This window comes from Terrapene carolina, unplaced genomic scaffold, assembly GCF_002925995.2.
Source record: "Terrapene carolina triunguis isolate 2854851 unplaced genomic scaffold, T_m_triunguis-2.0 Scaffold141, whole genome shotgun sequence".
Classification (NCBI taxonomy): Eukaryota; Metazoa; Chordata; order Testudines; family Emydidae; genus Terrapene; species Terrapene triunguis.
This window is the reverse complement of record NW_020664492.1, coordinates 5,168,809-5,183,255: the sequence shown is the minus strand read 5'-3', so window position 1 is coordinate 5,183,255 and position 14,447 is coordinate 5,168,809. Positions and strand designations below refer to the sequence as shown.

At 40.2% G+C, this 14,447-nt stretch overlaps 1 protein-coding gene across 2 annotated transcripts in view; it reads left to right on the top strand.

The window, feature by feature from the left end:
* The window catches only part of LOC112124046 (vascular endothelial growth factor receptor 1), a 152,061-nt gene that overhangs the window by 41,201 nt on the left and 96,413 nt on the right, over positions 1-14,447 (top strand). For both annotated transcript variants that reach the window (XM_026653575.1, XM_026653576.1), the window contains exons 7-10: positions 2,499-2,673; positions 4,901-5,018; positions 7,396-7,565; positions 7,978-8,137. In XM_026653575.1, coding sequence (XP_026509360.1) covers positions 2,499-2,673; positions 4,901-5,018; positions 7,396-7,565; positions 7,978-8,137 — 623 coding nt within the window. The remainder of the gene's footprint in view (positions 1-2,498; positions 2,674-4,900; positions 5,019-7,395; positions 7,566-7,977; positions 8,138-14,447) is intronic.

Sequence of the window (14,447 nt, the reverse complement as noted above, 5' to 3'; positions counted from 1 at the left end):
ATCTGGACCCATGGAAAAGAAGCTCTTGAGGAATTCCACCATGATTTCAACAATTTCCATACCACTATCAACCTCAGCCTGGACCAGTCCACACAAGAGATCCACTTCCTGGACACTACAATGCTAATAAGCGATGGTAACATAAAAACCGCTCTATACCAGAAACCTACTGACTGCTATACTTACCTACATGCCTCCAGCTTTCATCCAGATGACATCACACGATCCATTGTCTACAGCCAAGGTCTAAGATACAACTGCATTTGCTTCAGTCCCTCAGACAGAGACAAACACCTACAAGATCTCTATCAAGCATTCTTAAAACTACAATACCCACCTGCTGAAGTGAAGAAACAGATTGACAGAGCCAGAAGAATATCCAGAAGTCACCTACTACGGGACAGACCCAACAAAGAAAGTAACAGAACGCCACTAGCCATCACCTTTAGCCCCCAACTAAAACCTCTCCAGCGCATCATCAAGGATCTACAACCTATCCTGAAGGACGATCCCTCACTCTCACAGATCTCGGGAGACAGGCCAGTCCTTGCTTACAGACAGCCCCCGAGCCTGAAGCAAATACTCACCAGCAACCACACACCACACAACAAAAACCCTTACCCAGGAACCTATCCTTGCAACAAAGCCCGTTGTCAACTCTGTCCACATATCTATTCAAAGGACACCATCATAGCACCTAATCACATCAGCCACACTATCAGAGGCACGTTCACCTGCACATCTACCAATGTGATATATGCCATCATGTGCCAGCAATGCCCCTCTGCCATATACATTGGCCAAACCGGACAGTCTCTACGCAAAAGAATAAATGGACACAAATCAGATGTCAAGAATTATAACATTCAAAAACCAGTCAGAGAACACTTCAACCTCCCTGGCCACTCAATTACAGACCTAAAAGTTGCAATTCTTCAACAAAAAAACTTCAAAAACAGACTCCAACAAGAAACTGCAGAACTGGAATTAATTTGCAAACTGGACACCATTAAATTAGGCTTGAATAAGGACTGGGAGTGGATGGGTCATTAACACAAAGTAAAAACTATTTCCCCATGCTAATTTTCCCCCTACTGTTACTCACACTTTCTTGTCAACTGTTTGAAATGGGCCATCCTGATTATCACTACAAAAGTTTTTTTTTTCTCCTGCTGGTAATAGCCCACCTTAATTGATTAGTCTCGTTAGAGTTGGTATGGCAGCACCCATTTTTTCATGTTCTCTCTCTCTATATATATATCTTCCTACTGTATTTTCCACTGCATGCATCTGATGAAGTGGGCTATAGCCCATGAAAGCTTATGCCCAAATAAATTAGTTAGTCTCTAAGGTGCCACAAGTACTCCTGTTCTTTTTTCATTGTCTGTATGTCTTGTCAGCATCACTCGGATTCTTCAGCCTCATCTCCTAGGTGCGACATAACTCTGCCCCTAACCGCATCTCAGTTCTCATTTCCACTCACTCCCCCGTGTCGGGGCCCTATAGCTGTCAATATTTAAAGTTGGGAAGTCACTATGTAGCCATATGCAAAATTGGTAGATGTAGTACTATAGTAATTAATAACTGGATTACATTTTAAATTAAGGGTTAGCAGGCACACTGGGTTAATACATACGCCTTTCATCCCCTACACCAGTGTTTCCTGTCTTGGGGGTTTGGAGTCTATATGGAGAAGTGCCATTCTAGTTCACTGGGTCACACAGGCAGAGCAGAGGATTAGTTTGGTTAGGAAGAGTTATAGGACCCAAATCCAATACCTCCTTAAGATCCAGTTCTGCCGTGACAGCTACACAAGCACAGTTAGCTAAGACCTGCATTTACTGTGAATAAAAAAACCCCAAAGCACCCCTCTGTTCCAATATGTCTTGCACTAGCCCTTGCTGAGCAATCAGATAATCTTGTTCAATTTAACTCTCTCATTCCTCTCCTGGCCCCTGCCTACTGCAGAGAAAGAACAATGGAGAAGGTACAGGAGCAGCTGGGCTTGCTAGACCTCCTCTACCCCTTTCACCCTGGAGCCAGGGAAATTTGCCCATGTGCATTGAGTCCCAGTGGCAACTCTCACATTGCACTCCACATTGCCACTAGCACTAAAAGTTCTGTGGGCAGTGCCAAAGTAGCATTGGCTACAAAGGATGAGATTGCTGCTACTCATTGTATCATTGTATTTTAGACTGTACATAGTGGTTTGGCCCTCTTCTGTATTCAGAAAGTGCCTAGTAGATTTTGGATGCTATTGCAATTTAAATAATAATAACTAATTGCTGCTCGTTATATTGTGTCTAATTTAGTTTGTAAGGGCTTTGGGGTGGAGACCATGTCTTTCTGTGTGTGTTGAACAGCACAAGGGGCTTGAATCCCAATTGGGGTTCTTGGGCACTATCATCAAAAAAACAACAATAATCATTAATAATAATAATAATGTCTTATGTTCTTAATAATTAATAATATTTGATTTACATTTCTTTTCTTTCTAGGCAAACCACAGAGCATCTATAACCAATCGCATTGGCCAAAGGAATACAGATGCCAATATTTTCTACAGTATTCTTGTTGTTGACAAAGTGCGTGATATTGATAAAGGCCAGTATACCTGCCATGTGAAGAGTGGACCATCGGTCAAATCTGTTAACACAACAGTCCACGTTTATGGTAAAAAATAGTGTGGATGTATAGGACGTATAATGCTCATGATCCGTGTTCAAAGCTAAACAATGGTTAGAAACTTTTTGTACACAGGACAAAATGGAGGTGAATTTTTGGCAAGCCAGTCATAGGAAGAGAAAAGAGCCTGGGAACAGAATATATACCATTTGATCCAAGACATTGTTTTATTTCATTGGTAGTAGATAGCTTAGTCTGATCACTAATCTGATCACTTTTGTTTGCAAAGTGCATGAAAATTCTTCACTAGTCAATACCAGCAAGAGTAGGCACTAGCACCATAAAGACTCCTAAACAAGAGACAAATATACAGGCTTAATTTAAATGGAAGACCCCCCAAATGCTTCTTCTCTGGGCAACATTTAGTTTTGTTACCTGTGCCCAGTGGTATGCAAACCATATAGCCCTTGATACTGGTTTTGGCTCCGGGCAGTTCTTTGTTATGTGAAGCTCATGAGAATTACATCTCCAGTTGCGTATACAATTCACTCCTAACCAGACACGCATGGAGAGTAGATTGATGTGATGCACTCTGTATGGAACTACACCTTGAGACAATTCAAATGCTGAAGCAAGTGCAGGCTACTGCAGCTCATTTATGAAAAGGAGGTTCAGTTTGAGGGCATTAAACCAGCTGAACTGGCTTCCAGTAAGAGTCCAGCTGGAAATCAAGGTATTGGTTTTAACTGAGGGTGCTCTGAATGGTTTAGAACCTGCTTACCTGAGAGATCGTTCTCTCCATGACATATCTCCAGCAGAGATCAGCCAAGGCACTCACATTGGAGCTCCCTGCCTTGATACTAAATGAGAGGGGACTGCTGGAAGGCTGTTCTCTGGGAGGGGTTCTTGGGTTTGGAACTGTTTTAATCACTGATTTGGGTGTCCAGAGCACAGGTTGAACAACTACAGCTACATTTTTATAAATTAGAATAAATCAACCTGAAACCCTCAGGATCTGAGCTTTCAACAGCTAGGTTTCTCAGCTCGGACGCAGGTTTTTATCAATATTCAAAGAAGGTGAAACTATTTTTTACATTTAGGTTACAAAGATTTGCTTGAAACTCATAGTTATTTTTTATGACTGTAAAACATGCATTCCTGACACTGTTCTGAAGGGTGGTGTAGAAATGCACTTTGTAAAGGAACAGAAAAAATGAAGGGTATCAGCACTTTGGGCCCAGCCTGAAAATCTTTATTTGAGCAAATAATCTTCTTGAAGTCTAGGTAACATCTGATTGATGGTACTAAAATATTGAATTGTGACTTGCATGCATTTTTCTTAATCTTATCCTTGATACTCAAAACATAGTTAAGTATAGATATGTCTGCACTTTCAAAGGACATCTACAACCCACTGATCTGTCATATGTTTTCCTTTGAACCAAACTTTACAGTTTTTAGAAGAAAAAGTCTTCTTCCAGTGTTAAAGAATATTCCATACATTACTTTGTTAGGCAAACTAACTCATCATAGAGATTGAAACACGGAACAATATACAGTAATGTAATTGTACAAAGTGAATAGATTAGACATGATTCTAATGAAGTTATGAAGAATTTCTTTGTTTGACAAAGCAATTGTAAGCCACTGATCCAGAGTCTTTTTGTCTTGTTATTGTTGTTATATCTCTGATGAAGATAAATAGAACATTCCTTCCCCTGGAAAACTCCTCTTTGACATATATAGCCAAGTTTATGGGCCATGGACCAAAGCTCAAATTTCTGAATGTTTGTGCTGATCCATTAGGTTTTGTAATGGCTAGATTGATTGCTGAAAATCTCTGGTAACTCAGAGCTCAGTCTTGGGCTTTGTCTACACTGGCAAGTGAAAGACAAAACTTTTGTCGTTCAGAGGTGTTAAAAAAACACTTCCCCCGAAAGACAAAAGTTTTGTCGACGACAAGTGCTGGTGTGACAATGCTAATGCCGCTCATTGGGGGTGGAAGTTTTTTGTTGGCAGGAGAGCCGACAAACAGTGGCTACACCACGTGTCTTTTAGCAGCACGGCTGTAGCGGCACAGCCGTGTCGCTAAAAGCTACGTCATGTAGACATAGCCTTGATCTCAGAATCCATAGATGCCCAAATGATCAGAGATCCCGGTTAGATGCCTTCTTGTAAAGGTCACCATAACATATGTCTTATTGTCTGTAATAAGTATGAAGCCTGATTGAGAATCAGTATCTTAACTATGTTGTATTTTGTTTTTTTTTTTAAGATAAAACATTTATTACTTTGAAACACCGAAGGAAAAGTGTGCTTGAGGCTGTAGCTGGCAGAAAATCCTATCGGCTGTCAATGAAAGTGAAAGCATTTCCCTCACCAGAGGTTGTATGGTAGGATTACAGTTACTTCCACATAGATAAAGGAACTACCTCTTGGGTGGGAAAATAACACCTTTGCTCAGGTTTAATGATTTGATTTCCTCATAAAATATGGAAATAAGATACCCTGATATGGAAATAAATGATTATAATATTTAGCAGTTTTATTGCACATTCCATCAGAGGATTTCAGAGTACTCACAAATATTAATTAATTAGGCCCTGATCCAGCAAAGCACCTGAGCGTGTGCTTAACTTCAAGCACACAGGTAGACCCATTGACTTCAGTGAAGCTACTCCCGAGGTTAAAGTTAATTACATGCTTTGCTGGGCCTAAATCCTCACAACATACCCATGAGTTAGGAAAATAGTATCCCCATTTTACACATGGAGAAGGGGAGGCACAGAGAGGGGAGGCGACTTGCCCAAAGTCACACAGGAAATCTGTGGCAGATGTGGGACTAGAATCCAGCTCTCCTGACACTGTCTTGACGACAAGACCATCTTTCTTCAGATCAGCCAGGGAGAATATTGGAAAGAAATAAAAACTTTAATTAAAATTAATGACTGGGTTGAAAAAATCAGCCTTATAAAGTATTACTAGAGGTTGGCTTAGTTTTCTGGTGGACTGTAGTTTCTATACCTAATTTAGTGACTTGAGGGTTTTTTGGTTTTTTTTGGCTCAAATGCACTATATTAAGAAATCTTTTAAGAAGTTTTTTGAATTTGTCCAAGCACCTTTATATCAAACAATGTTATCTATTCATGATCTCCATTATTTTTTGTTTAAATAATTTTAAATGGCAATAGCTTTGGCTTGATTCATTACACTTTAACAAAGGGTGTGTGACAAGACTGATTAGAAAAACAATCCATAAATACATGAACAGCGTGAGTTCATAGTACTCTCAGCCAGAATTTATTTTTGCTTCAAACATTGTGTTTTGTTTTAATCTCCCCCATTGCGTTTGCCACTCCAAATGGAAAATTAAAATATATATATATGAAACTGGTATAAGCCATTATTAAATCTTTTGCATTTCTAGGTAGTGGTTTGATTTCTTGACTGTCCATATAGAAACAGAAATGCAGAGGGAAACCAAAAGTCCTAAACATACAGTCACTAAACAGACAAGGTTTCCATTGCTCATGGAAAGACTGGGCAATGGACATTTAGGACCTTACCCTAAATGTTTCTTAGAACATGATAGCTTAGTAGTGTGTCCAACAATTTAGTGAACTAAGTCACCATTATAGAAAAAATTATTTGTACTCTATTGATAATACATCAATCTTACTACAAGCTACATCAAGCTATGGAAGAACTGTTGATGCCAGCTATAAAACTTTGAAAACAATATTCTATTTAGAAATGACTCTACTTTCTATTGTTTTTAAAGATATCTGCATGAATTCAGGATACCTGGTTCTTAAAATTTCACAATCCAGTTGCCCTTTTCCCATCTGAAATCATGGTCATGTTTGTGATGTCACAGCTGTTTACTCAGGAAAGTTTTATGATGTCATAAAGAAAGGGTTTGGGACTGAGTCATGCAGCTTTTACTCATAAGAGTAACCCTTACTCATAAGAGTATTCTATTAACTTCACCTTCACTTTATTTATGTGGGTAAAGAGTGAAGGATTGGTCCTGATGACATAAAATTGGGAATAAGCAGCTGGAGAGCTTGGACTCTCCATTTTCATACAAACATAGATATTAAAAAATAGATTTGACCAGTTAAAAGTTGGAGAGGTCTGTTAGATCATATTGATATTAACACATAGAATTTTCATTGTCAAAGTACTTTATAAATATTTTACAAAGGCCCACATTTTAAAATTATTTAGGTAGTGCTGTGCTGAGTGTTTCAATGCCTGACTGGTTCAGGAGCCTAAATCTCATTTTCAAAAGGGATTTAGTCACTTAGGAGTCTAAATTCCATATGCATATGGGATTTAGACTCCTAAGTGCCTAAATCCCTTTTGAAAATGGGATTTTGGCTTAGTTTGGGGTTGTGACGCTGAGGGCAGCAATGCTTAAATACCCGAACAGATCTGGGCCTAAATCTAGAGAGCTCTAGTCCCTGCAAGTGATGGATATGCCACTGATCGAGCATATACCAGACATTAAACAGATACTATACTTAAGCCTAGTCAAAAAGTCAAGAGAAGAGACACAAGATGAAGGAATATAGGCTACTTAAGCAACTTTATTTCTCAAAATGCTGTTTTCCATGTGATTTCCTCTGACCATTAAAGTGCAAACTTGGTCTGCCATAGATGCTCATAGCTTAAAACATTTCAACATGAGGATGTTCCCATTCTAGCATATAGTTACTCTGAAAAACACCATTTTCATAATAATACGTTATAATGTTCTTTTAACAGGTTAAAAGATGGGTTACCCGCTGCTGAAAAGTGTGCCCGCTATGTGGTTAAAGACTATTCATTAATCATCAGAGATGTTGCTGAAGAGGATGCAGGGAATTATACTATAACACTGAGTATACGACAGTGGAACTTGTATAAGAACCTAACAGTCACACTCATTGTAAATGGTAAGTTTGCAGGATGGTATCTACTTAGTTATTGAACTCATTGAAGCGCCAGATTCTCAGCTAGGGCTTGATCCTGTGTTAGTCAAGTCAATGGAAAATTTCCCGTTGACTTGTTGGAAGTAAGATCAAGCTCCTGGTGTAGATTGGCAGAACTAGACTGAAGCCAATGGAACTGCATTGATCTATACCAGGTTGGGGTCTGCCCTCCACAGTTACATTTTTTTTGCATTACTTAAGTATTTTTAATGCCTACACATCTCACTGTACTTTTCCCCATTGGTGTTGTTTCAGTTCCCAAGGGGGGTTCAGTTTCCTAACTTCCCACTCTGCAGGATGATTTTACTTACATGATGACAGAGTGCAGTAGAAACTCAGCTCCTTCTGACTTCTGTTCTATTTACGCATTTTACAGTGAAACCCCAGATTTATGAAAAAGCAGTGTCGTCATTTCCTGATCCCAATCTCTACCTACTGGGCAGCAAGCAAGTGCTGACTTGCACTGTTTATGGTATTCCTCAGCCTACAATTACATGGATATGGCATCCTTGTAGACAAAATCATTCCAAAGCAAGGTAGGACAGCTTGTTTACCTGTTCCGCCCCCACGCTACAATGATCAAAAACTTCTTTTTTTACAGTTATAAAGCTTGCAATTACAGTAGAGAAATCAGCGGAGTTTGTATGATTTTTTATCGCTGTCTTTTGAATTTTAACACATCTGGGCAAAATGCAATTTCTTATGCAAAATATGCCAGAAGTGGCACCTTCTGCATCATTACTTTACAGTCAGGGGCGGCTCTCTGTTTTTTGCCACCCCAAGCACGGCAGTCAGGTGGCCTTCAGCGGCGTTTCTGTGATCTGCCAGTCCTGCGGCTTCAGTGTACCCGCTGCTGAATTGCTGCCGAAACCGCGGGACCGGCGGACCTCCCGCAGGCATGCTGCCAAAGGCTGCCTGACTGCCGCCCGCCGCGGCTTGCCGCCCCAGGCACGCGCTTGCTGCGCTGGGTGCCTGGAGCCACCTCTGTTTACAGTTGTAGGTAGAGCTGATGGTACAAACTATTAGTGCTGTATATAGTGCACTTCTAATCATGCTTGCAATGTTCACAGGAGATAGTATTTAGAAAGCAAATGTACACTACAATATGTTCTCTGCAAGGCTTCTCTTATAAATTCCTGTTACAACAGATGAGTTCCCCTTTCTTCTTGAATATTCCAAAGGAATAATCTTCGGGATATTTTGGATTCTAAAAGAACAAAGGCAAATATACCTTCCGATACTCCAGTAGATCGAAATATCATAAATCCACACATGCCCAGCTCTTACCTCATTGTACATTAGCAGTGTAAAACTAACACCATCATAAAGACTCATGATGCTCAGCGAATCTTTTGTATTCAAATCCCCTTCCCGAGCTTTGTTTTCTTTTATGACTAGTTTGAACACTGACTCATTTTGCCAAAACATGGCCTAACTCATAAAGTCTAACAGATTCTTAACTAAAAATCCTTGACACAAACAATAGAATAATAACTACTAATGAAGGGTGCAATCCTTCAAGATGCTAAGCAATTACTGCCAATTACCTTTAAATTGCCGCTAGAGCCCCAGGTGGCTCAGGTCAGGCAGCGCGGATGGGCTGGCTGGGGGATGCTGACCCCCAGCCCCCGCCCCTTCTCCCCAAGGCCCCCCCCCTTCCGCGGGGGGGGGGGGGGGGAGGCAGAGTTGACCCACATACCAGTAAGAGTTCAATTTTACTTTCACCCCTGATTGTACCTTTCTTTAAGATTATGCAAATGAGAATCATTTGCTGTACTATTCTCACCAATAGGTGGCACCAGAAATCTCTACATGTGCTTTAGTAAGGAAAAGTTGCAATTCTCCATTTCGCCAACAGTATTTCCTATATTTGTTACATAAGAAGTACCACTTTCAAAACAATAATTAAATTTGATCTTTTTACTTGTAGGTAAGGCGTAGGTTAAAAGAAATTACAATGGCCTTTTCACTGAGGAGTCCCTGGTGAAAGCCATATAGACTACGACATTGGATCCTTTTATTTGACCTAAAAGTTTAAACATTTTTTCATATTTTTATTTAAAATATAGGGTGGAATTGATACAAGATTTGGTTCTTCTTGCTCGGGAATCAGAGTGATGTTCTGTGCCTGTGAAACATCTCTCTCTCTTCACAAACACAGAACTGCACTACTATATAGTAGATCATATAATTAGAAATAAAATTTAATAACTTCTAAACCACTGAAGACTCAGTTAATGAGATGAGTAGAAATGAGCTTTAACATGTGATCAAAGGATAAAAGCAACAAATTAAATATCAATCATTGGCTCTATTTCAAGTTTGTCTCCAGATCTGTTTCAAATGTGCCTTCAAAATCGTTTTGTTGCGATTCTCTTTTAATACTCCCCTTTCAGCCCTCATAACAAATAACAATATAGATGCTCCATTTTTAATACTTCACATACTACTTACTCCCTTTGAAATACATGGTGAAAGTTAGTCGTCAGATAAAGACATAGACACCTAAATAATTGGGGGCCCCTTGCTCCAGGGAGGAGTAACCTGGCACAGCTTACTTCCCCCTCTGTGCCTGCTCAGTTGCACTGCCTGGTGCATTGGAAAGGCAGAGCCATGTCTTCACACACTCGCCACCCTCCTGCCCAGGAGAGTGATTAGTGGCCCTGTGGCAACTGCTCTCTCCTTTGCACAAAGACTAGCAATGCAGGTAGCCTGGGCAGGGGAGTAAGGAGGTAGATTATGCCCCTTTACTGCCCTCTGTGGGCACTTACAATAGCTCCAAACTGAGCTTTTAGTGTGTTGCCTCCCACTCCCGATGCATCACAAGTGATGCCAGTGGCATCCTTGATTGTCTGCATCTTCCACAAGTCCTTGGTCCTGTGGCAAAGTTGCTGCCCCAATACACCCCCTCCGGGCTGGCTCTAGCATTGCAGCAGCTTTTGCCTCAGTTTCTCCCACTGTCCTTTTGCCACCTGGCTGTGTGGCCAGACCACTTTATAAAGCCCTACCCCTTCCAGGGCCATAGAGCCCTGTATCAAAGTCCAACAGAAATACTCAAAACAATTGAATCTTCAGCTCCGCTGCTTAGCAGGCTGCCTTTGCTCACAGGTGGGCCTCGACTGCTATACTTTGTCCCCAGGCCTAGTCCCAGCTCCTGTGCCTCTAACAACCCAGTGCCCAGGGACTGGCACATTCCTCCTCCCACTCAGGGGTTCAGACAGTCTGCTGCTCCTCAGGGTTCCTGCCTCCCGTCAGGCTTCCAGCTCACCCTGTCTCCTTTTCTCTCCTTTCTCAGTCAGCTGTCAGGGCTGCTTCTCAGAGAGGGGGAACAATCCAGCTCCTCTCCCCAGCTAGGCTCACCCAACTCTTCATGAGTATCCCTAGCTTTCCGCCAGCGGGGTCTAATAACTAAGTTGAGCCACCTCATCTCCAGCTGTTCAGGAGAAGCTCTGTATGGGGTTTGGGAGTGGGGTGGGTGAACTGTCACAGGCTGAACCCTTAAGGGCCAGCCAGCTTGTGACCAGCCCCACTTAAGGAATGCGCGTAAGCATGTGTTCTGTCCCACTGACTTTCTCTGGGACTTACGGCTGTGCTTAAATTCATGCATGTGCTTCAGTACTTTCTTGACAAGAGATGCTTTCCTGAATTTTGTCCTTAGTGTCTTTCCTATGCTGCCCCATAACACATGGGCACTCTCCTTGAGCTGATCCATAAGACCATGACCCTTTCCTCTTTTTAGGCCTTTAAAACCCACATTAGTGTGCTATCTATTAAAAAAATAGCTAGGTGTTAACTGCTAGGCCAAGAGACCTTTGGGGATTATTGATGTTTGGAAGGGAGGGAAGCAGTGTTGATTGTAAGTTTTATCCTTCTTCCTGCTCTATGACTTTTGCTTGTCTTCTCAAATTGTGAGCTCTTTTGGGCAGGCCATATGTCATACTCTGTGTTTAGACAGTGCATAGCATATTGTAGGTCCTACCAAAATACAAGTGAGATAAAATAATAACAGTTTATGTTAAGTGTGTGCATGGAATTTTGAAGTCCACTTCTCCCCACTTTCCCTTCTGCAGCATGAGAATCCCAGCTGACATTGCAAGGGACAATTGTCCAGAAAGGCTGGGATTCTGGAAGTTGTTATATCCCCTGTCAGGGGAGAATCGAATATGCATTCCTGGTGAGTTTTAGGATGTATGTAGCACATGACAAAACACTAAACATTCAGTTGTCAAAACTAGGGTTGTCAAGCGATTAAAAAATTAATCGCGATTAATTGCATTGTTAAACAATAATAGAATACCATTTATTTAAATAGTTTTGGATGTTTTCTACATTTTCAAATATATTGATTTCAGTTACAACACAGAATTCAAAGTGTACAGTGCTCACTTTATATTTATTTTTGATTACAAGTAATTGCACTGTAAAAACAAAACAAAATAGTATTTTTTTCAATTCACCTAATACAAGTACTGTAGTGCAATCTCTTTATAGTGAAAGTTGAACTTACAAATGTAGAATTATGTAAAAAAACTGCATTCAAAAATTAAACAATGTAAAACTTTAGAGCTTGCAAGTCCACTCAGTCCTACTTCTTGTTCTGCCAATTGCTCAGACAAACAAGTGTGTTTACATTTGCAGGAGATAATGCTGCCCACTACTTGTTTAGAATGTCACCTGAAAGTGAGAACAGGTGTTTTCATGGCACTGTTGTAGCCAGTGTCGCAAGATATTTACATGCCAGATGCACTAAAGATTCATGTGTCCCTTCATGCTTCAACTACCATTCCAGGGGACATGTGTCCATGCTGATGATGGGTTCTGCTTGATAACAATCCAAAGCAGTGAGGACCGACGCAGGTTCATTTTCATTATCTGAGTCAGATGCCACCAGCAGAAAGTTAATTTTCATTTTTGGTGGTTCGGATTCTGCCATTTCTGCATTGGAATGTTGCTCTTTTAAGACTTCTGAAAGCATGCTCCACACCTCGTCCCTCTCAGATTTTGGAAGGCACTTCAAATTCTTAAACCTTCGGTCAGTGCTGTAGCTATCTTTAGAAATCTCACATTGTACCTTCTTTGCATTTTGTCAGATCTGCAGTGAAAGTGTTCTTAAAACGAACAACATGTGTTGGGTCATCATCCGAGACTACTATAACATGAAATATATGGCAAAATGCAGGTAAAATAGAGCAGGGGACATACAATTGTCCCCCAAAGAGTTCAGTCACAAATTTAATTAACGCGTTATTTTTTAACGAGCATCATCAACATGGAAGCATGTCCTCTGGAATGGTGGCCGAACCATGAAGTGGCATATAAATGTTTAGCTTATCTTGCACATAAAGACCTTGCAATTCCAGCTACAAAAGTGCCATGCAAATGCCTCTTCTCACTTTCTGGGGACATTGTAAATAAGAAGAGGGCAGCATGATCTCCTGTAAATATAAACAAACTTGTTTGTCTTAGCGATTGGCTGAACAAGAATTAGGACTGAGTGGACTCATAGGTGCTGAAGTTTTACATTGTTTTGTTTTTGAGTGCAGTTATGTAACAACAAAAAATCTACATTTGTAAGTTGCACTTTCACCACAAACAGATTGCACTGCAGTACTTGTATGAGGTGAATTGAAAAATACTTTTTTCTTTTGTTTATCATTTTACAGTGCAAATATTTGTGCAAATCAAAAATAATGTACACTTTGATTTCAATTACAACACAGAATACAATATATATGAAAATGTAGAAAAAAATCCAAAATATTTCATAAATTTCAATTGGTAGTCTCTTGTTTAACAGTGTGATTAAAACTGCAATTAATCGTGATTATTTTTTTAATCATGATTTATTTTTTTGAATTAATAGTGTGAGTTAACTGTGGTTAATCGACAGCCCTGGTCAAAACCTCTCTGTGAGGTAGGTCAGAATTACTATATTTAGTTTGGAAACTGCAGTACAGAAAATTTTTCAGACTTCAGATGTATAAAGTTAGGTACTGAGCTCCAGAGTTTGCCATCTACGTAAAATTGGCCTGATTTTCAAAGATGGTGACCACTGGCATCTCTCCCGTGGAAGCTACAGGTGTTCCCCTTCTCTGGATTTAACTGCCTAACTTTAGGTACCCAAGTGCTCTTAGTGCCAACTTTGTGTAGTTAGATCTGCCAGTGCCTGTTTATATGCACAGATGTGAAGATTTGCACACTCCACTTGATAAACCCACAATTATTTGTACTACAGCGGTTACTATAGCCCCAATCAGGGATCAGGGCCCCATTTCGGTAGTAGCCTCCATACATATAATAAAAAAACAGTCCCTCCCTCCAAGAATTTATAGTCTAAGCCCAATTTCTGCAAAGATTTCTGCATATGATTAACTTTACCCAATGTGAGTAATGCCATTGAAATCAGTGGAACTACTCACAGTGCGACATTAAACACATGCTTACATTTTTGCAGGATCGCGGCATAAAGGTACATTAATGGAAACCACTTGAAAATGTGGCTATTTCTTTAAATCTTTGTTCCCTCAGTATTTCTATAGTTGAAATCTAAAACGTATTGCAGTGTAGTCCTTGGATTCTGTGTATTTTTTTAAGATCATGCAGATACATTGATACTATGTGATTAATCATGCAATGAACTTAAGTAACTTCACCTTTGTCAATTATGTGGGCAACAGGATGGCTACATTTAAGCCTGTTTCCATAGTTTCTTGATGGAAAATTGAAGAATGGGATTTTTAAAAATTGTTCTAACATTGCTCAACAAGTTTGTCTTTATGGAATCGAGGGGGACAAATAGTGTAATTAAAATGTCCCTGTTTTTCCCCTACTCTGCTCAAATTAACT